This window comes from Corvus moneduloides, chromosome 1, assembly GCF_009650955.1.
Source record: "Corvus moneduloides isolate bCorMon1 chromosome 1, bCorMon1.pri, whole genome shotgun sequence".
Classification (NCBI taxonomy): Eukaryota; Metazoa; Chordata; class Aves; order Passeriformes; family Corvidae; genus Corvus; species Corvus moneduloides.
Window position 1 is genome coordinate 42687533 of NC_045476.1, and position 25837 is coordinate 42713369.

At 36.1% G+C, this 25837-nt stretch overlaps 1 protein-coding gene across 1 annotated transcript in view; it reads left to right on the forward strand.

The window, feature by feature from the left end:
* The first annotated feature begins 415 nt into the window (after nt 1–415).
* Nucleotides 416–25837, forward strand: part of NEK10 (NIMA related kinase 10) — a 74617-nt gene continuing 49195 nt past the window's right edge. The window contains 26 exon segments of the mRNA XM_032107757.1: nt 416–495; nt 814–890; nt 2012–2126; nt 2608–2706; nt 5329–5413; nt 5870–5911; nt 6459–6537; nt 6891–6958; nt 7977–8013; nt 8016–8055; nt 9042–9128; nt 10536–10559; nt 10561–10666; nt 10669–10751; nt 11257–11371; nt 11374–11398; nt 11883–11944; nt 14025–14102; nt 16236–16300; nt 17679–17781; nt 17899–18015; nt 18563–18679; nt 18681–18719; nt 19315–19364; nt 19955–20072; nt 20258–20360. Coding sequence (XP_031963648.1) covers nt 422–495; nt 814–890; nt 2012–2126; nt 2608–2706; nt 5329–5413; nt 5870–5911; nt 6459–6537; nt 6891–6958; nt 7977–8013; nt 8016–8055; nt 9042–9128; nt 10536–10559; nt 10561–10666; nt 10669–10751; nt 11257–11371; nt 11374–11398; nt 11883–11944; nt 14025–14102; nt 16236–16300; nt 17679–17781; nt 17899–18015; nt 18563–18679; nt 18681–18719; nt 19315–19364; nt 19955–20072; nt 20258–20360 — 2008 coding nt within the window. The 5' untranslated portion in view covers nt 416–421.

The following is a 25837-nucleotide window of genomic DNA, read 5'->3' on the forward strand; positions in this document are numbered from 1 at the left end:
CTGGACAACAGCTTGTTGTTGACAACCATCATTGATGTTAGCCTGTAAGCAGTGCTGTAACATAACCAGCCAATTCACAGTGAGAAATAATGGCAATAAGATGAAAGAAGAGTAAAAATCCTAATAAAAAACATGTGAAATAGCAAGACAGTATTGTCTATGCATGTGTTGGAAAACCAAGGTTTCTGCAAGTTAGTTTAATAGCTTTCTTAGTAATATCTGGAATTTCAAAGGATATGCTGATATAATGCCCAAGGCTTCATGCTGAGAAAATGGCAAAGCTGTTTTTTTTCTAAAAGCCTTACCAGTTGGTTCTGTAAGTAAACATGTGGTCCTTTTGCTGCAGTGATGTTATTCTTTGTATCTACTTTGTTTTTAAGGAAAGGAGTTTTTAGCCCCATAATGATAATAGTGATACACAATGCCTGATCAGGACAAAAAGTTGAAGAGCACAGAAAAAGCAACAGACAAAAAGCCTCCTGGGATCTCTATGAGGTATAGTATCTGACTTTTACTTTGAACTTCAGCAGGACTCGTGTGGAATTTTCACTGGCTGCCAAAGCAGAATGCTTCAATTTGAAACGCAGTATAAACATGACAACTGTTACTCTGGTCACAAAGTTTATTTGCACCTTTGTTGATTTAAGGCATTCTGGAGAGGCTGTAAATTTTTCTGTACGCAAAATGTGGACACCAGGCAACTCTAGAAAACTTTATTTTCTGTCAGTAGCATTGTTGCTTGCTGACCTTCTTTGCAGTTATGGAAATACTTTTGTGTAACTATTAACACATGCAATTGTGGTTTTTTCCTAGGGATTATTCTGATCTAAAAAGACGTCAGTCTCTCTTAAGTGTTCAGTCAAGGAACCAACAGGTATTTTTCAATAACTGTTATTAAATGTGCTTTAAAATTATAATTAATGGTGATTATCTTTCTGGCATATGCTTAGAACATTGTGTTCTATAATTATTAAAACATGTTAGCAAAATCTCGAGTAGTGGATGTCTTTCTTCTTGTCTCTTTTTTTTTTTCCCTTGGCAACACTAGACCTTCTGTGTGGGACAAATCACATTTAGAACAGGTGAAAGAATGAAACTGATCCTCTTCCCATTCTACTGTACCATATTTTTTTATTTTAACAGGAAAAATTGCTTTAGTTTGTATCTTGAACAGGTTTTATCCAGCTATTGTTGCATATAGTCAAGTAGCATAGCAGATTTGTTTTCCTCTGTGCCCTTTCACAGTGTCACAAGAAGGTAGGCTTAAAGATGCATGAGTAACAGCATGGGGGAGAGTGGTAAAGAATATAAGATAAGATCAGCATTTTAACCATAAACAAATTGTCTTTGAAGAATAACACCTCAGCTGAAAATACGCAGGGCATAAATACCAACTTACAGGAGAAAGTCGAATCTCTTTCACCTCAACTCACTTAGTGAAGCTTGTATTTGCCATTTGAAGCAAAGAAAACCAACACATGATGATGGGTGTGAGTCTTTGGAATCACAGAACATTTTCTCCCTTTCAATTCTGTAAAAAGATATGACAAAATGACTAAAGGATTCATCCATGTGCGGTAGGAGTTATGCACTTTCTGCCTGGTTAGAGGCCTGGAATTGCTTCTGAGCAGAAAGCTGAAACATGTGAGTTGTCCAACCTGAAAAGAATGTGAAGGCTATGCAATTGTAGAATTGGGACAGGTAAGAAGCATAGATAATGAGTGTGTGTTGCAGATTTTGTCAGGCTTTGGTATTATAAATTTTAAAGGACACCATTCTTCACTTTTTACTCACCTCTATGTACTTGTTTTCCAGTCTTGCTTTGCATCAGTTTTCTGCCACGTCAGTTTTGTTTTGCAGAGTGGGTGTATGTATTCTATAATGCCAAGTTTTAGGTCGAAAGTTCAAGTCAGAACTTGAGAAAAAGTACTTTTACTTGATCATATTCTCATAAAACTTAAAATGCAATGTTTGCCTTACAACTACTATCCCTTCCCTCCTTGTATTCCAGCTATATATATATATTCCAGTGTGACAAGACCTTGGCAAAATGTCAAAAGCAATGAACAAAAGTCCAGTGGTCAATGGCAAGAATCAACAGAAGCTTTTGAGCTTGAAAAATTTAGGTAAAAATAATAAAAAATAAGCTGATGATGACACTCTCATATCTCTGAACATCTTTATGTATCTAAGGGCATCACCTTTTTGAGGTGTGAAGGCATTTGTATTTTTACCTATGTCTGTTACTTGTACTTTTCATGTTAATTTGAGATGAGAATTACATATTTTAAACTTTTTAAACCTGTTTATGTTCCTGCCCTTGTAAGTTTCAGACTTTCCCAGTCAGCACAGTACACTGATGAGAGTTAATATACTCATTTTAAATTGTGATAATTTCTTTTTTTGGAAAACATATACCATTCTGTCCCAAATTTTGCATGAGACAGACTGTTAATGTCTGGCAATCTGAAATTGTGTTATTCTGTGGTAACTGCTAATAGGAAATTTCTTAGATTTTGTTGCGAATGTTATGTTGTAGCAATGTAAAATTGTCTTGTGACAAGTTAATTAGCAATTCACCATTTTTCTTTTTTTCTTCCTCATTAGCATGACCTGCAAAAATGAGAGAAATATTAGCAAGCATCCCAAACATCAGCTGTTTCAAGATACCTTTATGACTTTAGTTAAGAACAGACTTACCTACAGGTCGGTATATGAAACACATTCATAACCAAGAAGGAGGGCCACTCTTTCTTGCCTTGCATGAAGAAGCAAGATGCATGGATAATATTTCATATTGTTACAACAATACACCTCTCTGTGGAAACTACCAGCAGCATTTCGCTTCATAATCTCAGTTTTAAACAACCATTGTGTATTGGCTTTGAGGAGCAAATACTTGGGTTAGTGGGACAGAAGAATGAAGGACTGGGTATATGACAAAACTTGGATGACCAAAATTTTAACTATTATGTTTTCTTGATCATTTATCTGTATATGGTGTCTGTAATCTAAGATTTGCTTTTCTAATTTATTTTACTGTTTCTATTCGTATTTTGTGGACTGCTGCCTTTATAGAGAGAGGCCAGTGGCTTCCATAAAATTCTGATGAGTTGATGCCACTTGTTGGTATTTATTTGTATTTGTGTGTATAACAGGATTGGAAAGGGTAGTCCCTTTTCTTATGCTGCTTTCATTTATGTGAGGAAAAAGTACAAGACCTTAAAAAAATAGAGGGGACAGAGAAAGATTCCTTTGGGGTGCTTTTTTTCAGGATTTTTTTACTATACTCCTTTGCAGTGTATTGTATTTTCCTTTTTAAAGCCCAAATACATTTTCTAAAAAAACCCTTAAGTGGTACAGAAGTTTAAAGAAGGAGCATTTAAAGGTATTAATGTGTAACTGCTAGAACTTGCAGAGGAATCTAACAACATCACATAGTTTGCTTAGATCCTTATTCAGAACCAACTGGGGAACTTGGGATCTCTTCCTTGATTATCTAAATGGCAGTGATTTTAAAACAGGTCATTTAACTGATTTGTAAATCTGATACCTCTTTTGTGCATGTGAACTCAGTACTCATCAGTGAGAGGTCAGTGGCTCAGCTTCATTTGCCAAAAATCTAAGAATATCTTACACTGTGATTTCCCAAGTTCTATTTATGCGTTGTGGCATACTTGGCTTATATTTTGGTTTTCTTTGTTGGTTCTTTGTGACAGTGATATGGCAAAACAAGCCTCTTGTATTAAGAATGAAAGCACTCAGGCAAGGCGGATGAAACAAGCATAAATTAGTAGATATGTAAAATCTGTAAGGTAGCTGGAGTTACAAAGATGACTTAGTTGCCCTTTGTAAATATTTTACTATGACTGTGATGATGTCCTCCCTGTGGACCTACTCCCATTTCGTTGTGTCGGAGCTATAGACTGTCACCTTGATCAGCATTACACACTTGGCTGGCATAACCATGTTGGTTGGGAGGAAGAAAAGATGACCTCCCCCTTACTGGCATCACTGTGTGTGCAAAAGTCCTGGTTGCAGGTAGTTTTCTTGACAAGAAAGCTGTGATCAGCTTAGCTTCAGTAGTTTGAATAAGGGGCATAACTAAGGCAGAAAAAATCTCGCTGGCATAAGCTGGATATGTACCTGGTGTACCTAGTAATGTGTATTGTAAATGTAATTGCAGTAGAAAAGGCTCTCAAATGTTAACCAGGCTTGGAGAATGACTGTCCACTGTGGTAATATCTTCAGGCCACTTTAAAATCTGACCTACAGATTTTGTACACAGGTATATGGTTGCTGTTTTCTTTCCATTAAAGTTTTTTTCTGTTCTGATGTGGCCAATTATGGAATCATAATGAAAAATGGTATTACTTCGGGCAGAATATTGGCAAAAAAGGGCTGAGAGTTTGTTAGTATCTATTTGTAAAACATTTATTTTTATGGAGGTATTTTTAGCTATTGGCGTCATTCCCAACTGCAAATGATGAAAAGGAAAGAGAACTGCCATGACCCATACACTTCTTCTATTTCCAAGAAACTTATCCAAACAAATTCTGTCCTCTCAGTTAAAATAACAACCAAAAAAAACACATGGCAAAGTTGTCTAATTTTAGGTTTATTTTAAATAGGGAAATGGGGATATATACTTTCAACAGACAGTGGAAATACTGATTCCATTACTGGTATTTTATGCAGGGTTTCTGCCCCTGGATGCTTTCTGCAAATCTGATTTGTGTTTTCTGCCATGTCTTATGCTGGATAATCATATGTAGAAATATAAAGAAGGAAGTTCTATATGGAAATACAATCCTATTTCAAGAACATTTGAACTAAATAATTTATTCCCAGGATAATAGAATCAGAGTTTTTAAAAACTGGGATAGATTATGATAATTCAAAAGAATATTTTAAATATAGCTATTTTTACTTCTGTAGCACCCTTATTTTTCCATAAGTATATTTTGTGCACTGAAGTTTGCTGTGTGGTTTCTCACTTATTTTGCCCTTTTGGGCCTTGGTCCAAACACTGAAAGTTTATATCAAAGCATGGATAATTTGTTCTTAGAGATAAGCATGTACTTCCCTGCATCAGTTCAGTGATAATAAGTGATGGCTGGTAATGCTCATATAACGAAATAAATTTATTTATAGCTGCTACTGTATTTGAATATAAATGGTATTAAAAGTTCTATGGTATGGTATGTTGAACAGTTGTTGTAGCTCACTAATTGTCTAGTCAATTGATCCTGAATCAAACTGTTTTATTTAAGTGTTTAAACACTTTTTTATTGCATTTGGTTTATGTTTTGAATATTTCTTTTGCAGGCAGTGGGTTATTCAAGCTCCATCCATCCATTTTCTTAGAGTATTAATCTGCCTGAGATTATTAATAAGGGATCCATGCTGCCAAGTCAGTACATCAAAATATTGTTTCTTGCTTGGATAAGGGGATGTATGTGTGTCATGTATATGAGTTGTATTGGTGCTTGTGTGCATGCTTACATATATGTATCCGTATTTCTATATGTGAGGATGTGAATTGCAAACAAACAGACTCCAAGAGTGATTTTACACCATTACTGCATAACTTGCTCAGTTTCTGGTATTTCTTATGTCATGTCTGTTGTTGCTGACCCTAACAAAGAAACTGTAAATCCCCATGACTGATGGCTTGGTCGCTGCTCTGAGCCCTAGGCTTGGTACTTGGCTTTATCATACAGATATGTAAAATTCTCGTAATGTAGTAAGTGAAGAAAACGGAAAGCCCTGTTTTAGAACCTTTAACATTTCACCTCTGTTTTTGTTTATCTACTTATTTTAAGTAATTCTGAACTCTTTTTTTTTTTAATATTTTTATTTCCTATAGGAAATGCTCCACAGCCTGGGTGGAATTGAAAATCTAGCTCAGGTAGAATTCCTCTTAGTACCTTTTTCCATTATGTTGCATGACAGTTTATTATGATTAGAATGAAATATACCGTCAAAAGCAGTATATAGATACTCTTGGTTTATGGAAAGAAATGAGTCCATTTCTCTATTTGCACATGAGCAGTTGGTGTGGGTTTTTTCACTAGTTTTCAAAACAACTGTCCTATAATCTAGCTGCATTCATCTAGGACTTCTAATTAGTAGACTTAAGAAATGCCTCCTGAAGTGGGAGAAATAGAAAAGTCAACACAATTGGTTAGGTCAAAAGAAACTGTATATTTTTAAAGGGAGATGGCTAAAGCCACCCTGAACTGTAGCAAATGACTTTGCAAAGGGAAAAGCATACTTATAAAATGTTGAAACAGGTTTAAACCTTGGGTCTACAGTACTATTGCATTACTGAATATTTTTTCATGAAATAGATGCACCACCTACAGGCTCTTCCTGGGCAGAACAGTCTAGGTTTATGGAGTCTTCAAACTTTTTTTTCCTAATGGTATCCTTTATTTTTCCTCCCCTGCTTGTAGTATATGGGAACAGTAGCAAATCGTTATCTTAATTATGGAGAAGAGCAGCATAATGTGGACAAGTTGGTCAACATGACATGTAAGTGCAATAGCTGATAAGAGAAATGATAAGGCTACTCACAACTTTTTGTGTGAGGCTTTTAAAATGTTTAAAATACTTGAGGTGGTCATTAAGTAAGATATTACTAGATTCATTGTAGACATCATCACACAAGTAAAAGCTGAAATTGTTGTGGAAAAGAACAGCTTATTTTTCTACATAAGTAATATTTCTTTAAGAAATTAGTATCTTTTTATGCATTGAAATAAAAGAGTAAAATGAGCTAGTTATGGTTCAAAGAACATATGCAGTGTTTTGCTCTGTTACCTGACTGGTGAAATGAAAATGTTAGGGAGAAAAATTCAATTTATGTGACTTCCTTTGTTCCACAGATATTTTCCAAAAGCTTGCTGCTGTTAAAAATCCAAGAGAATGGGTTGTAGCAAGTGGAGAACATAAAGTAAGTGCTTTATAAAATTGCTGATTTTGTTCAATTAGCTACTTAATACAATAACCTATGCTTTTTAGATTTGACCTAGGTGGGACTAAATTCCTTACCTTGTCAGGCTTGTAAAGTAAGATAATCTCTGTGTTTTTCAGATCTATTAGTAGTATCATAAAAATAATTTCTTCTCTGTAAGTTGATTGGTCTGATGTATGGTTATTGGTGGTTTGAGATAAATAGATTGTAAACATTTGGAGTAAACTAAACATTTGTTCATATAAAAAGTAGTGCTCATGTACACACTGTCCCGTGCTACACGTTACTGTGATTCAGATAGTTTTATATACTTTTAAAACATAAATGTATTTTGAAGTTTTTTTACACAAATTTCTGCTGTGGTTTTTCACCACAGGTAAAGTATTCTGCCTAAATATTCTGTGTCAACCAGACATCCCTTGCTATGCATTACCATCAGTCTAAGAATCTGTCCTTAACTATTGCTGGTTTATGGCTAAACTGAATACAGTAGAGATCAAAATCAGTATAACTAGTGTTTCATGATTCTATCATGCTGCAGAAAAACAATGGCAATTGTTTTTAGAGAATCTAGACAAGATTTATTTAGGTATAAAGCATGAACAGAAATACATGCAAGGCCTTAAATTACTGTGCTGTTTAAATATAAGCTTAATATTAACTTTTTGCTTCAGGAGGCCTGATTTAGAATTCTGAAGTGTTACACAAAAACGAATTTTTACAATGGTGTAATAAGTTGGAGAGATGCTTCAGCAGTCAAAGAAATATTAATTGTAATTTGATAAGGAACATCCTTGCTTGTCCTACTGGGTGTATTCTAAGATTTTAAGTGTATATTTAAGAGTACTTTAAATGTATCTAAGACTTTTAACATACCGTGTAAGGATTTAGTATCTTAATTTTTGCTTTTCAACAAATATTTCTATATGCGTTTGAGTTGTAAAAGAAAACAATATACTTTATATTTACTTACCTTGTTTCATATTTTGTTTTCCAGACCTTAGTAAATTTGTTGTCTGCCAGACAGCCATGTGTTTTTTTGGTGCCCTCCGTGCTCTGACTAGCTTAGCAGAAAGGTAGGTTCAAATTAATGAGCTATAATTAACAAGAGCTTTTTAATGTTTTCTCTTGACACAATATTAAAACTACTCTTTATGAGGAAAAATTAAATGTTCTTAATTTTATATTGAAGCATTAGAAACTGAAGTAGAAACTTTGGTCCCTGCAGCAGACTTCTTGTTCATGTGGACAGCTGTGCAAGACTGGAACCACAGAATCTGTCTTTGCAATCCTTTTGCAGGATTCTAGAATTCCTACTGACTTCCTGCATATAAAAATCTTTTGTCCTCAGCTTAATGTAACAGTGCCTCACAATAGTCAGGTAGAATATTGTTCAGTGTAGCAAATAATAAATGTGTACTCCCAAATCCATGTATATGTACGCTCTTCTCATTAATTAGTGTTTAAATAAAGATAAAAAGGGAAAAAAAGAGCAAAAAGGAGGACAGAGCAAATTTCATCCATAATGGCATTGTATAAGAAAAACTGCTGTTTCTACATTATTGGTCTGCTGTCTCCCAGACTTCCCAAAATTCTGATTCAGTTTAAATTTTTTTTAAGGTCCATGTTAATTTACATGATGTTATACTTTTTCAACTTCTGTTTAATTTCACTGAATTAAATGTAGGATTCTGGGTTACATTTGAACTAGGCGAGAAAGAGTTTGGAGTATATTACAAATGTTCATGGAAATTGTGGTTGTTTTTAAAAATGTACTCCACTTGCTTAATTACCAGTAAGGCATAAAATAAATTAGTGTCTTTATTTTTATGCATTCACATTTACTTTTTTTATACGGGGAAAATTGGATAATTGTTGCATTGTTATTCTTGACCCAGAATATATTTGTGGCTTTAAGTGTTTGTGTGCACAATATGATATTATTACGTAAGACTTGGGAAAAAAATAATTCATCAAATGTACAAAGAAGGAGGCTAAAGAGCAATGTGTGTTTATCATATAATTTCATCTGGTATAAATGCCAGGAATAATCAGTTTGTAGTCCAGAATGCAGGCAGAAGATAAGTGAGCTCATCATTGTTGAAAACTTGCTGGTGATATTACATGAATACAATTTTCTCTCTGAAAGGTGAGACTTAATTTGTGGATTAAATGTGTTAAAATAAATTTTGATTTTTTTATTTAGGGATGCTTGTATTTAGAGGAATTAGAAAACGTGCCACTTTACCATACCTAAGGTCATATTCTGATACCTGTGTATTTTCAGTCACTGAAAAATGCAAAAAGCAAAGTCTTTTCCAGCAGTTTCTTTTTAATCCATCTCCTCTCTCTCCACTGTTGGCCTCCAGTGCAGTGCAAATGAGTTACAATCTTACCATAAAGTGATAGCAATCCTTTTTCTTGGGGCATCTCTTTGTTGCTCCTGGCAGACCTCAGTGGTTAGATGGAAAGCATGCCAAGCCCTGACAGTTCCTGGCATGCCCAACATAAACTAGTAAAATTGCAACCTAGAGCTGCTGTAGTTTGTGCCAGAGGCTGAGTCAGATCCCACGTCCCGTTGATCAGAAAATCATAAACGTTCCTTCAATTGTTCAATCATCTCAGCTAAGACTGCTAGCAAAGCATCACTGCATTTCAGTGAGAAACTGAAAGACTTTCAAATTTGATAATACATCACTTACCACATTTAAAATTCTGAAGAGATTTTAAAATTTCATGGTTAATTATTTCACACATATAAATGACGTTTTATGTGACTAAGGATATAGAAATTTAATATATGAAAAGGTTTTATTTTGTTTCTGGGTTTGAAAATTATTTAGGTTATATGTAAATCAAAAGTTAGATGTAAGAGCTAGAATTTGAATGTAGACAGGAAGATGATGTTCAGTGCTAGTTAAGCATAATTTTAAGTTCAGATATGAAAGTGAATTCATATGTTTCATTAAAGACACATGGACTTTTTTTGCCTCAAGGGGAAATGGATATCCTTAACAATATTTTCTGTGGGAAGTCCACCTTAATTGCAGTTAATGAAAGTCTTGTGTAAATCTTTTAATGGATATATCCAGTCACTTTCTAAACATAATATTCAAACCATACTGGAGAAGAATCATGCATTTTTGTGTTATCTGTGGAACTAGGCTATTCGAGTTGCACAGATGGACTTTACAAGTTTGTGCAGTCAGTGCTACTTGTAGTACTAATGCCATTAATGAGAAGATGGTACCACAGATGACGGCAGCCCACCTGGCCACCTCCCATCCTGGCTGGGTTGCCTCTGCTGACAGCTGAACTCAATGTAAATATAATTTCATCCCTTGTGAAAGTTTGGACCATTGTCTTCTTTTACTTTTTAAACAGTGACTTTAACCAGGTTGCAGTGACTTTAACTTGTTTTGTTTAAATTATTTTTTTTTATAGGAGATCTCTGTTCCTTTTTGAACTTCCTGTGGTTTTTTTTTCCCTTTGCTAACTGACAATACAAAGTAATGATGGAGTTATTGTTAAAATTTCTTGCTGTTTTTTTTTTTAGGCTGTTGCTACGACTTCTTTGTGCAGTCACAAGTCAAAGAGCAAATAAAAATGTATGAAGGAGTTCCAGTCTTGCTCAGTTAACTCCATTCTGATGACATCAAACATCTCTGGAGTATAGCTTGTATTCTGTTTGTGAGGTTTGTGAAGATCTTGAGACTAGTGTGGAAATTTGGATCTGGGGTGGAATCAAGCAGCTCCTTCGTATATTTTAGGGGTAGGTTTTCAGTCCTCAACATCGTGGCAATTGTACAAGACTGTTTGATATATTAAGATATATTTGACCAAGCCCTGTTTTATCAAATAGTATCTTTGCCTTGTTCAGCTGTATGTGATGCCAACAGAATTTAAAAGCCTATTTAGAACATAATGAATGAGCAATATTTTTTCCAGCCTTTCATATTTCATTGTTATCCTAAGGTGTTTTTTCATATTTTCAAGTATAAACTAAATAATGAATAGTCATAAATATATAATTACTGTCTGTTTAGTTTTCCTATTTATCTGACACCTATTTAGTGAGCTAGAATTGTGAATATAATTGATGAACATGGTTTAGAAATTTTCTGTTTAAAGGCTTGTTTGCTTTTTTAAAGTGTATTAGCTAATTCAGTGAAAAACATACAAATTTTCAGAACTTCAGAAATGGTTAACAAAGACATATTAAGCCATTTTTTTAGCACTGCAGTTTGATTTTTATTTTGTTCTGTTTTTTCTTCAAGGGAAAGAATTCTTGTGTCTGACCACTCTTCAGCTGGAAGCTTATCTAGTGCAAATGCAGCAGGGAGAGTCCAGTATCTTCATTGGTCAGATGATCTGAGTCCTGATGAGATACAAAAAAAAATACTTTCTCACTTCAAGCAGGTAGGTTTATAAGGTCTAATACTCTATGTCTTTACATACACTTGTGCAAAAGGATTAAAAATATTTCAAAATGCTAAGTTTTTATACCTGCTTTAGGGAGTAGGAGCACCAAATCAGATTAGTTTATTTCCAAATGTGGGATAGCAGCACTTATTTTCAAAAAGTACACTTTTGTTAGAAAGAAACAAAGCATAAAGTATCTGGGAAACATATATATTTCTTCACCTGCAAAAACAGTGACAAAAAAAGTTATTTATTTATTTTGTGTTTAGCATGAGATTATTTTTATTTGATTTTATTTTTCTTCACTTCATTTAAAATTTTCTATGATAGATGAATATGAATAATATGATTTCAAAGTGATATTCTAATGACTACTAGTCAGGTGAGGATTTATTGGTAGTTATGGACCAAATCCCTTTTAGAGGAGATTTCTCAATAGAGTCAAATGGCCCTAAATGTTACATCTGAATCTTTATTCTAGCTTCTTGTGCTGCAGTTACTGAACAGGTGCTCAATGAGACTAATGCTTACGAGGTTGTACAGGTAGGAAGATTTTATTCAGTTAAGTAAGGCATTATAGTTTATAATTTCACGTAATTGTTGTTATTCATTATCATAATTTAAGAGATTGGAAATATGCCTTTCTATAACTTTAGTACTTCTGTTTCTTTATAAATTTACACACAGAGACATAGACACAAAGGTTATTAGCATAGGTGTCTGGAAGAATAAACAACTTTATTCAGACAAGGTTTATTTTGGCACCTCTTGCCATGCTTTTATTATATTCAAAATAGGATCGTAAATAAAAGTCATCAGAATAAACAGAGAAATGCAAATTCTGAATTTCATGACGTTTATTACAAAAAACTATGCATCATAAAAATTGACATGTTGCTGTTTCACAAACAGTTTATTTTTTCTTAAGAGTATGGTATTTCTGAGATAACTTCCTGGCGTTCATCTGCAGGGATAAAACATTCTTAAAATCCCTGGTTGTATTCCAGACCTAGTCAAAGATACAAATATTAAGGACCTTAATATCAGCTGAAAGCTGTAGCCAACTCTTAAACTCTAAATGTTAAATCAAAGCCTTCAATTTAGCTTAAAACCAAACTAGAGGTATTCCTGGAGGAACCGAGAGACCAAGAGCCTTAAATATGAATGGGAAAGAAGTTTGTGTATATTTCAAAATTGTTGGTTGAGAGAAAAGGAATGAAAGTAAGTCTAAAAATATATATTTTTTTATGATTCTTAAGCATTAAAATTTCAATAAACTGTACTGATTTAGATAACTATTTATCTAAACAATATAACTGTATGTATTTTAGGCTGAGTCTGATTTCAGTAAAATAAAATATCACTTGTTTAAATTAAATGGTTTTAACGGAGAGTTTTTCTGCATTGCTCCAGCAGTACATGGTAACTGTGGTGTCAGTACATCACTTAAAAATGTACAATGTGCAGGCCTGGAAAAGGTGTTTCAAACTTAACTTCTGCTGCTGCTCCTTCTGTCAAAAGACACCAACCTCTCCGTTTGTTTAAACACCAGCCAACAATCCCCTTTCAGATCAGGACATAGCCTCAAGCATGTTCATTTCAATTGGAGTTCCACCCTACAATACCACTGTAGTAATTTTAAATCCTACTTCTTTCTTTTTGCTTCGAGAGTTGCATGGTGAACAAAGTGAAACAACTCACCTGGGTTAAAAACAGAGGACAAAGATGTGCAACTCTTTCAGTTATGTGCCACGGAGGTCAATCTGTAAAGGTTTATATCACCTAGTGTCTAAGGGCTCTTGGATCAGGCAGTTGGGAACTTTTGCTTCTGCAGTAGCTGCCCTCTGCTGCCTGTCCCTCTCCGCCGTCTGTCCTCTGTCCTTGTCACACAGCCTTGGCAGCAGTCTGTGGTAATTCTGGTAGCAGACAGAATGTGTTTGACTCAATGGCTCTTCTGCACAGTCCAAAACCTATGCTTAACCATAATTCTAATTAAGCTTAATTCTACCTTCATGATCAGTTGAAGAAAACATCGGGAACTGCAGAAGAGCCTCTGCAGAGCTGACACACATTCCCTTCAACTCTGCTAAAGAGGAGAGTAGTCTCCATCAGGGACCTTGTCAAGTAACTGGGAGCAGTACTCCAACTCAATCTACCAGCCACCTATCAAACTCATAAAGTGGATAGGATAGTGGAGGACACATGGTTGCATGAAAATGGAAGCTGACATCAGTATGGTGTTCACAAAATCCTGCTGAAGGCACAGACAGACTTCTCAGGCTATCGCTTTTGGTGTTTCTCCAATTTATTTTTACTGAGACTTGAATTTTATTCCTGACAATTCAAAATATGGTGCCACATGGTGACTGACTATTGCTGCAATTTCCTTCACGTGTAGAGACAGAAGCACTTCTTTATCTGTTCACAGGCTCTCTTTGTGGTATCAGTTTAAATGTAACAACGACTTAATTCTTATACACATTTAAGCTTACATTTTAAGTGTGCAATAGGATGTTGAGAACTTGTCTATTGGTATTAGCTTCTGATTTATCTGAACACTGACTTTTATTTGTGATTTGTATGCAAAGATACACTATTAATGCTGACTTTTTTCTGTTTCCAGGCAAATGGAATATATACAATAGCAAAGCTGATTTTACCAAACAAAGAAAGGAATGCTGAAAGAGCCAGTTTATTACAGGTAACTCCCTTTATTATCATTGCACAATGAAAGCCCCAACAGTCCCTGATAATTTTTTATGAATTAAAGTTTATTTTAAAGTACAGTAGAAAAAAAATCGTATTTAAAGGGGAACCCCTCCCCCCCCCCCAAACCAACAAATGGCCCAGGAACTAAAAGTTAAAGAGAGACTCAATTTCTGTTCTGATTTACTTTGTTTCTAGCACTTCATATAGTGTAAAGGAAAGACAATATTTTTCTTGCGATAATCTTTCCTCTACTTTTTCAGGTTGTCTAACATCAGATCTTCTTTATCGAGCCTTGATCTTCATTGAAACTCACTCTAGACTTGACACTCTACTAATACCTGTTTATTTCTGGAGCATTTTACTGTGGATGTTAAATAAAATACATGAAGACAGTACATAAAATAGAGAAAATTTAAGTGTAGAATAAATACAGGCCAAATAAGCATAGAATGGCTCTTGGTTTTGCATGTCATTACCTTCATAAATGTACTGGTTTGAGTCAACTTAGACTAAAGGTTATCAGTAGTAATTAATTACCTGGTAGCTTTTCTCAGGCTCTGTGAGGTGGTGAGTGTCTCTTTAAGCTATGGGAATGTAGTGCTCAGAGCTTCAGGGATGAGCACAGCTGCTTCTGCTCCAGTTGGCAAAGTCCTTAGCCCAGCTGAATGCATTCGTGATCCTGCCTCTTACCTGGTCTTTGTTCTGACAGAGCCACTTCCACTATATAGCTATATAGCTACTCCACTATTTCATCAGCTAGGTGTGCTTGGATACTGAAGAAAGGTATTTCCACCAAAAAAAAAATTAATTCATTCTGGTGTTGTCTTTCTCATCACAGTTCTTCTAGATTAGAATTGGAGGGTAGATTCAGTGCAGTAGGTACCTTTCTACTGCAGTGAGGTTTTATAGTGCACTTCAGTTAAATCATCTTAAGGATGAGATAAATACAAACCTTCCTGGAGGGTAGGTATGGAATTAACATGCAGTCTAACAAACTGGAGTATGTGCTCAGTATTGTTGTCTCACACAACTGTAAGGAGCTTAATACATGCCCACTGAGATTTTTAGATTCCAGCAGAATGTGTTGGAAATAACTCACAAGAGCTACTAAGCAGCTGTAGTTGGGTTAAACATGAAGCCATTTGAATGAATAATGGACTTAATGATCGCATATGAAAACTAAATCTGTTTTGTGCAAGAGGTATATTTTTATGAAACCTTGTTTAGCTTCTCACACTGCTATCTGTATTGCCTTTATAAATGTTACTGCTGTGAAATACAGTTGCAGCTATTGGAATATCCTTTTTGAGTTTCACAGACATTTTTCTTAGAATTCTTGCAATCCTGGTGTGGTGTCTTTACTGCCCCATTGTGTATGTTTTCAATGATCAATTAACTTTTCAGCTTCTTTCTGCCATGCTACCTAAGTGATCTTACTTCAGGACTATCTTTGTTTGCTCAGCTATAAATGTGCCAGATCACTGAGTCTTTAGAAATAGAAATAAAAATGAGTTGCATCAAAGCATACATATTAACTACCTGCCAGTAGCAGTCTTAAAGGACTTTCTTTGTTTTGGAACTAAGAGAGAGATAGGAGCTGAGGTACATAAAGTTCTCTGTAAATACGATGAATTTAGGGTTAAAAAGTTGAGTAATCTCTCTTTTCTCACTCTTCTTTTTTGTCCCTGTTAGAACTTACGGTGCTCCACACTGAATTTTTCAGAAAAAAATGCAAAATGCTTTTTTTCTGCAACACTACAAACCCACCAGTTCGTTTACCTTTTTCAGCATTGGAGAAGAAAGCAGGTCTCAAGTCTTGAGCTATCTGCAGATGAAAAGAGATGATCAAGATTTAGGTGTGCTTCAGCATGTGCTGAAGCTGTTGTCACCAACTTTTTTTTTTTTTTAATTGTTTTTCTCCCCTTAATGTCCTTGCATACTTTTAAAATACAGGAGGAACTTAGTATAGTTTTATTCCCTTTGTTATCAGGCTAATAAGATAATCTGTCATTTAAATACAAAGTTTGACAGTATATAAGGTCAAGGGGAATCCTTGTTGTTTATCAGTGGCTTTTCCATATGTGTTATAAGTCTCTCATTAATTTAAGTACTTTTCCTACTGTAGTGTTATGCTTTCAGAGCCCTGAGATTTCTCTTCAGTATGGAAAGAAATCAACATATTTTTAAAAGGTATGTTAACCATATGTTTTGTGAAACTCTTTTAGGATAGCTTTCAAAAAGAAATATTTTTTAAATGTAAATTATTTTGTAATGGGCAATTTCTGTTCTGTTCACAACTACAGATAGCCCTTCATAACTACACTCATCCCTTCATTGCATCAGTGCCAGTCTGCAAGATTAGGTGTTCAGTGTTGGGACTTCTTTTGTGTGTATGCCAGACAACCTAGCTCTGTATGGGCTCCTTCTCCCCACATGAATCAACCTTTTATATATGTTGAGGACAGATTTAATACTGCTGGTGATAAAACATACTTTTACCCTGAAGATTAGCAGACGCAAGTTGCAGCCCTGGATAGTAGCAATTAAGTGGAAGCAGTTAAACTTTTTCTCTGAGCCCTCTACTCCTTCACCATGGGTCTGACTTTGCATCAAGCTGTTTTACTTAGGAGTGTTGCTGGAAGGTTTGGATCAATAAGGACAAAATGTTTTCCATCAATTATGCATTTTTACTAGTAAGATGGCCATTTCACCATGTTGGCTACAAAGGCTATGTGAAATCTTAGTTTGATTTGTGGGATTAGGATAGTAATCGGAGTGTCTAGGAGGTGTGCCTGTCAGGAGTGTTTATGTTTTTATTTTATATCATAAATTACTAAAGTTCTAAATATGACTTTTGTGTTATTTTTATTTTTAAAAGGTGGATTTTGTACTGGAAGTGCCTCAGTGTGTAATGAATTTTCATGGTTGGTGACAAGTTTTTGAAGAATCTGGACTAATTTACTGTCTTGAGTTTTCCAAATGCCCTGATATTCTCCATTTCTACTTATTCCAGAACTTTAAAAAGAAACAAAGCTTCAGTCAAATATCTAACTAATCAACTGTTACATGTTATCTGTTGGCTTTTGCTTTTCTCAGTCCTTTTCATCTTTTAGACTAGGATTCTTGGCCAAAAATTCTAAGATGGATGTCACAATTCTTTAAATGCAGAAAAATGTTAATCCTATCACTTAGTGCATTACAAGAAGAAACTCAGATACAGTGATAACAAGCATAAAAGAAAGTGCTGTAAGAAAAAAAAAGCAAAATTACTGGAAATTCAGGAGGTGCATTGACTTAAAAGACTTATACTTGTTTGGGGAATTGGCATTTATATTGGTTGGCATACCCAACCAAGGGGGGCTGAAGTCTGACTTTTAAAATGGACTTTAACTCCTATGTATATAGTGTTAGAGGATTAATATCTCAATAGATTAGTGAAAAATAAGTGTACTATTTAGGAGGTTCTGAAGTAAGTTGTAATAATAAACATTGAAAAGTCTCTGGTGTAGATTAATTGCTACTGCGTACATTGTTTCTAAAAAATATAAAAAATTTTGAACCTTTCTAGACTTTTCCCTACTGACTTTTTTGAAATCTTCATTGATATTGGACATTATGTGCATGATATCAGAGCTTATGAAGGGTTGGTATTAAAGCTAAATTTCTTAAAGGTAGGTAAAAAACCTTAAACCTGCATAGTTTTAAGAAGTCATATTCTTGCACATTTGTAGCACAAGAAAGGCATAAACATTTTAAATTTATTTATTTGTAATTTAATTTATGACTAGGAGGATGTATTGAAGCAAATTGCTGAAAATATTGAGAGCATGAATCACTATAGGGCACCCACAAAACATACAGGAATTGCAGTTTGAGAGCACCTTGGCAATGGAGCTTTTGGAAGTGTATAGAAGGTAAACTTTTCTTTTGCTATTATTTTCCAGATTTGAGAGGAAGCTTCATGAAGAGGGTCTAATACCTGTTCTAGGCACAACTGTCCTTTGAATTTCAGTTGGGAAATGTAGGTGCAAAAAGGCCTTTGTGGATCTGAGCTTGTTGTTAGTGTTTGCTGCGATTTTGTTTGTTCCATGTTTTATATATGGGATTGACCAGTGTATCTCTTAGGTTTCCTACCTTACTTTCTCTTAATTCCTTTCCACTAACAGCATTTATGTCTATTGCAAAGCTAATTAATCTATGTAAAACCACAAAAATTCAAGCATGTTTCATCTGAAAAGCAACACTGGGTACAGATAATGTTACTTCAAGCACTGTGCAAGTTCAGTAGTCTACTGCTAACCTGTACTGTTGGACTGTAGTTCTTTTACTAATCACATCATACACAAAAAAAGCTATGATTATAAATTCTGTGAGAAAGGTTTTGACTCTGATAACTAATCTGGTAGCCATATACCATTCTTCCTATCCCCATCCTGTATTTATTGTACAAAGGTTTTATCTTGTTTATGGGTTAGAAAACATAACAGACAAAATCTCCTGGCAATGAAAGAAGTCAATTTACACAATCCAGCATTTGGAAAGGACAAAAAACACAGAGACAGCAGTGTAAAAAAACATTGTCTCTGAATTAACCATCACCAAAGAGCAGGTGTGTCTCGTGAGCTCTAGTTTGATATGTTGGCATTCTGAATTATTAACTGTGAGTTCTCATATGGAAAGCTGCCTGGTGGAAAAGGACCTGGGGATGCTGGTTGGCAGCTGCCTGAATATGAGCCAGCAGTGTGCCCAAGAAGGCCAGTGGCATCCTGGCCTGTATCAGCAATGGTGTGGCCAGCCAGGACCAGGGCAGTGATTGTCCCCCTGTGCTTGGCACTGGTGGGGCCACACCTCAAATCCTGTATTTTGTTCTGGGCCTCTCACTACAAGAGGGTCATTGAGGTGTTTGAGCTGGTCCAGAGAAGGGCAATGGAGCTGTTGGAGGGTCTGGAGTACAAGTTCTATGAGGAGTGGTTGAGGGAGCTGGGGGTGTTTAGCCAGAAATAATACTCTATTTTCCTCCCAATTACTCTAGTAATGTGCAACATTTCTCTGCATTTGGGGTAACAGTGAAGGTACACTGGAGTTCATAAACAAGTTTGTGGAATCCTTGTAGTATCCTTCCTTCCTAGGTGTAGCTAAGCATTTTAAATACTGTGCCATTGGTTTAACTATTCTAAGCATCTACATTTCTTTCCTCATTGTACCTTTATCATCCAAATGTTGTACGGTATTACAGAACCTTCTTGGAAAGTGAGTATAAATGCAGAGAATTACCATATTGTACATAGTGAAGAAATAGACTTATATAATAAAACCACTTACAGGTTGGCAGGAGTGTGTTGAATTTGAGCAATAATCTTTCTTCAAGAACTGCTACAAATTCAGACAGACATATATTCCTTTAAAATTGAAAAAAATTATGAGAAATAGTGTTTTTATTTGTTTATCTATCAGTAAAATTAGATGCAATGTAAACATGTAGCAGGCATCATTCTTCTCTAAAGATCCAAAGTTTACAACTGAAATGCTAAATAGGGAGAAAAGCTGTGGTGAGTAGTAGAGTGAATGATATAGATTGCCAGCCATATTGTTTTAATTTTCTTTTCAATAATGAGTTATCTCCATACACCTGCCTGCTGAGTGATTATCAGGCCGTGATTTCCTTATAGTTCTGGGATATCAACTGAGGAAAAAATCGAACAAAAAAGTGTAGAAAAGTATCAAATATATCTGTCTGTACAAATAAAATTTTAAAGTAAAAAATAACAGCTTTTAAAATACATTTTTACCTCAAATACTCTATTTTAAAGTGCCTTCTGTATAAATAATGTTCTATTAATTTATTTTATTGTACCTAGTCATGGAACTCATAGAGAGGGTGCCATTGGGAGAACACTTTCACTCTTTGAAGGAAAAGCAACAACAGTTTACAGAAGACAGAATATGGCATATATTTATCCAAGTAAGAGCCTCCATTCTTTTTGCCAGGACTTTCCTACATGTAATTAGTAGCACCATGTTTTCAGGCTAATAAGTGACAAAGTAATGCTTATTGTATCAGTCACTAATATATAGCTGTGAATTTAATTATATGTGCCTTTATTTAGGTTCTATTTAAGAATGTTTGTAAGGCTCTTTCTGTTTAAGCTTTGTCTAGGTCTTTGTTATTTGCATAAAGAGAAAAGGATTGTTCATCGAGATCTCACTCCAAACAATGTCATGTTGGGGGATAAAGACAAAGTTACAATTAGTAAGTAGAACTGCTTTTTTTGAAGACAATTTCTCAAGATCTACCTGAGGAGCATTTTTTAATCAAAATTGAGAAGGTTTCAGATTCCTGGGTGGTGTTGGTCACCATACCTGGAAGCTAGCATATTATTGCATTATTATAGTGTTGAGTGAAATTGTTGAATCACAGAATGGACTGGATTGAAAGAGACCTTAAATATAATCTATTTTCAACCGCCCTGCTGTGGACAGGCCTTTCTCTAGATCAGGTTGCTCAGAGCTCCATTCATCCTGACCTTACATACTTCATGTGATGGACGCCCTGTTCCAGTGCCTCACCACCCACACAGTAAAGAATTTTTTTCTAATAGCTAATCTAAATCTACACTTTTTCAGTTTAAAACCATTCCCCCTTGTCCAGTCACTATGTGCTCTTGTTATAAGTCCCTCTCCATCTTTCTCATAGGCTCCCTTAAGGTACTGGAAGACCACAGTTAGGTCACCCCAAAGCCTTCTCTTTTCCAGGCCAAACAAACCCAATTTTCTCAGGCTCTCCTCATAGAAGAGGTGCTTCATCTCTCTAATCATCTTGTTGGTCTTCCTCTGGACTTGCTCCAACATGTTTATGTTCTCCTGTGCTGAGGATCCCAGAGCTCAATGCAGTGCTCCAGGTGGCTCTCACCAGAGTGGAGTAGAGGGACAGAATCCTCTCCCTTGCCCTGCTGGCCGCACTGCTTTGGATGCAGCTCGGGACACATTCAGCTTTCTGAGTGCTGGGTCATGCCCAGCCTCTCACCCACCAGCACCCCAAATCCTTCTCTCCAGGGCTGCTCTGTATCTGTTCATCCCCCAGCCTGTGTTGATAACGGGAGTTGCCCTGACACAGATGCAGCACCTTACTATTGGTCCTGTTAAACTGCATGAGATTCCCATGGACCCATTTCTCGAGCTTGTCCAGGTCCCTTGGGATGGCATCCCCTCCTTCAGGTGTGCTGACTGCACCACTCAGCTTGGTGCCACCTGGAAATTTGCTGAGGGTGTACTTGATCCTTCCATCTATGTCATCAATGAAGATATTAAATAACATTGGTCCCAGTATGAACCCCTGAGGGACACTACTTGTCACTGATGTCCATTGGGACTGATCACTGCCCTCTGGATAGTATGGAATGCAGCCATTCAACTAATTTCTTATCCATCTAGCAGTCCACTCATCAATTCCTATTGTGGGGAACCATGTCAAAGGCTTTACAAAAGTCCAGATAAATTGTATCTGTAGTCCTTCCCTTGTCCACTGATGTAGTCACTCCATCACAGAAGGCCACTAGGTTGGTCAGGCAGGACTTGCCCTTGGTGAAGCCATGCTGGCTCACCTGAAATCACCTCTTTGTCCTCCCTGAATCTTAGCATAGCTTCTAGGAGGATCTGTTCTGTGATCTTCCCAGGCACAGAAGTAAAATAATTGCTAATACAATTTCGTGGTATCAGCCATGACTATATTTTTTGCAGCTATGGATATCAAATATGATGGAGGAGATGATTTAGCCCTAAAATATTTAAACTATAGTTATGCTTCAAGGCCTGTTTTTATTTAAATTTGCAAGAATATAGAAATAACCAGATTATAGAATAGGTGCTAGTGAACATACAAAGTATAACAGCTGTCTATTCTATTCCAATCTTACCATGAAATTGTTTAGTATCCTTCAGTTGTTCCCAGATCAGCTGCAGTGAGGTGCTGTTTGTGTAAGTCTGTAGTAGTGAATATTCTTGATTTATGCTTCTATAATCATCACAGTGTGGAGGAAGGAATCCAGGCAGGTTCCAGGACAGGCTTTGAAAGCAATATGTGTGTGAACAGTGCAAAGCATGGCATAGTTTTAGTCTTTGAGTGAACTAATACAACCTGATACACACAGCAAGCCTTCCAGGCAATTCAGATCCTGTAGTTTTTGAAGTCCTCAAAGAAGTACTGCATGTTTTCTTGCTGCTTATGACACAGAAGAAAATACACAATTTGAATGCTGCAGAATTGTTGTGAGAAGTCTTTCTGCAAAATTCAATCTCTCTTCTTTAAATATAACAGGAAAGTGTAGGCACATGCACACACCCATCCACAAAGCACTCAGCCATAAATATTTAGCAATAGTTGCTTCATAGTAAATATTTTTACCTGATCGTGTACATGCTTCATTCATTATCAAACCATATGTGCTAAACCCCCTCTGACATGTGCTAAACCCCCTCTGATTCTTAGTAATGGTGCGGTTTTGAAAGAATGTGATTTAATGGTGCATTTTTCCTTGAGTGATGAAAATAAATATGCAGAGTATTATTTTAAGGTACCATATAATTGTATTTTATATCAACATACTGCCACTGAGGGGCACTCTTGTCTCAACAGCCTTTCCTTATCTTTGTTCCATTCTAAATATAGAGTAGTCTAAACGTACTTTCAAAAGCTGGCTCAAAATTGCCCTTGAAAAGCATTTATATTTCTGTCAAAGATTTGCAGGCGTTCAGGAAAATTGGAAGAACAGAAACTTATTTGGACCATTACTACAGCAATTAGTTTAAAACTGTTACAGTATTTAAACGAACACTTTATTTAGTCCTACAACTAGTACAAGTGTAGTACCTATTGAATTTTTGGGGAGAGCTGACGATACTTTAGCTATTGTTTCTGAATTTAATTGAGCCTTGTTGTTTAACAACCTTAATGAAATTAAGATTAAGTTACTTTCTTCCTGATGATAGTTAGTATGTACTGTATGGATGCATGCTGTCGTATTGTTCCTAACTCATACAGTCCATGTATGCCAAAGACTGGAGCATTTGTGATCTTGATGCTTATATCTCACAATATTTGAGGATAAATATACTGTCCATTAAGTACATGTCAAGTGGTTCTTAGTGAAAGTTTATCGTGATTTCAGTTGTGATAGAGTTAATAGTCTTTCTAGTAGCTGGTACAGTGCTGTGTTTTGAATTTCGTATGACAACAATGTTGATAACACGCTGAGGTTTTAGTTGTTGCTGAGTAGAGTATACTCTAAATCAAGAACTTTTCAGTTTTCCATGCTCTGCCAGGGAAGAGCTGCACAACAAGCTGGGGGCAGGGAGTGTATCCAGAATAGCTGACCTGAACTAGCTCAAGGGATATTCCATACCACAGAATGCCATTCCCAGTATATAAACTGAGGGGAGTTGGCCAGGCGCTGCCGATGGCTGCTCGAGGACTGGCTGGGCATCTTTCAGCAGGTGGTGAGCAACTGCAGTGAGCATAATTTGTTTTTCTTAAGTTTTATTCTGCCCCCCCCCTTTAATTACATTTGCTATTAATATTATAATAAATGATGGTACTATAATGTTACAATATTATAATATTTTATTTTGTTTCAGTCATCAAACTGTTCTTACATTGACCCATGAGTTTTATTTTCTTTTTTCTGATTCTCCTCCCCAGTGGAGAAGGTGACAAGTTGAGTGTGTGGTGCTTAGTTGCTGGCTGGGGTTAAATCATGACAAAGTTACTACAAAATGTTAGATGAATGTGAAGCATATGCTAAAATATTGAGAAATCTCTGCATTGAATTTATCCTATCAGCTTTTATTAAAAGAGAAGGTCTGCTCTAAGATCTACTAAAACCTGTAGTTCTGCGTTTACAAGCTGCACACTCATCCTAAATAGAGTGAGTTCAATTTTCTGGAGTCTTTCAAATCTGAAAACTGACCCAAACTTGCCTTGATCTAACTAGAGTAATGTTCCAGTGGACTACCTGTGAAGCAGTGTTATGTGACTGTGTAATTGGGATATGGCTGAAATTATTTTGCTTTATAAAAGAATCTTATATTACTGCTCTATTTCATTTTTCTCCATCAGTCCTTCTGGAAATAGTAACACTTGTTAATCTCTTGCTATAAGAATCTGCAGGCTGACAGTATAACAAAGGCAGCTCATTCATCTGTAACTAATGTTCTTAAAAAATATTATCTTTAGAGGGGTGCCTTAGTTTCAGACTCTACTGGTATATTTTGATTAAAAAAAAAAAATTAGTGAAGTGAGCAGTACACTGGAGAAAGGGCTTCTAGAGACTAAGACTTTAATTCTGCAGCAGCCACACCAATGAACTGCTTTAAGAAAATTCTTGGACCCACAGATAGGCTTTTCATACCATATATAGGAGTATGGGACCACTCACATTCCAAATCTCTTGAAGATATATTACACAGTTTCTGCTTTTACCTGGGTTGAAAAGGAAAGGAGTGCATAGTGTGGGAGACATTCCCACCTTGCTGTCAGAGCAGAAAACAATAAACCTGCTAAAGAATTATGCTTGTTTGTCCTGATGGAGAAAAGTTCTACAGGTGGCCCTTGTGGAACAATTCCAGCAGAACTTGGTAGGCAGGGACCTATGGTGAAAGAAAACAAGAGTTCATACAGAGAAATCTGCAGCCAGCCTGGCACAATGCAAGATTGTGGTTATGAGGGACCTCTTCTAGGGGTGGTTTCTGAATATCATGTCTATAGGTCTTACTGAAAAAGGAATACCTGAGGAAATACCTCATGCTCTGGTGAGACCTTACTTGAGTACTGTGTCCAGCTTTTGGGTCCTCAGCACAAGAAGGACATGGACCTGTTGGAGTCAGTCCACAAGAAGGCTGTGAAGAGGATTAGAGGGATGGAGCACCTCTCCTATGAGGAAAGGCTGAGAAAGTTGGGATTGTTCAGCCTGGAGAAGAAAAAGCTCCGGGGAGATCTTAGAGCACCTTTCTGTACTTAAAGGGGACTATAAGAGAGCTGGAGAGGGACTTTTTACAAGAGCATGTAGTGGCAGGACAAGGGGGAATGGCTTCAAACTGAAAGAGAGTAGACTTAGATTAAATATGAGGAAGTAATTACTCCCTCACCCTGGGAGGGTGGTGAGCCACTGGAACCGGTTGCCCAGAGAAGTTTTGGATGCCTCATTCCTAGAAGTATTCAAGGTTGAGTTAGATGGGGCTCTGAGCAACCTGGTGAAAGGTGTCCCTGCTCATGGCAGGGGGTTTGGAACTTGATGATCTTAAGGTCCCTTCCTGCCCAAACCATTCTATGATAATAGTATGAAGAATTTTTGAATATTTATAGTCACACTGTGTTTCCTTAAGTAATGTGTGGTTACATGGTTTCTGTATTCAGATCTTTCTTTATTATTTTGTTTTTAAACTTATGCAAGGCACAAATGAAAGTCCTAAACCCAGGAGGTGCTTCATTCTAATGTGAAGATTGTATAACTTGGTTTGTATTTCCTGGGACATCTTTTATGCATGTCAATTAAACTTGAATTATCCTAATCTTTTTCAGGCTCTTTTATGTTGTGTGTTGTTGCAAATGTGAACAGATATTTACAGTCTGATCCTAGCCAGGCTGTCTCTGACTGTAGAGAACTTTAAGCATGTTGTTGTTTTGTAGTCTCTAGAACTGCCCACTCTACTCATTTTCTGTTTAATTTCTGACAT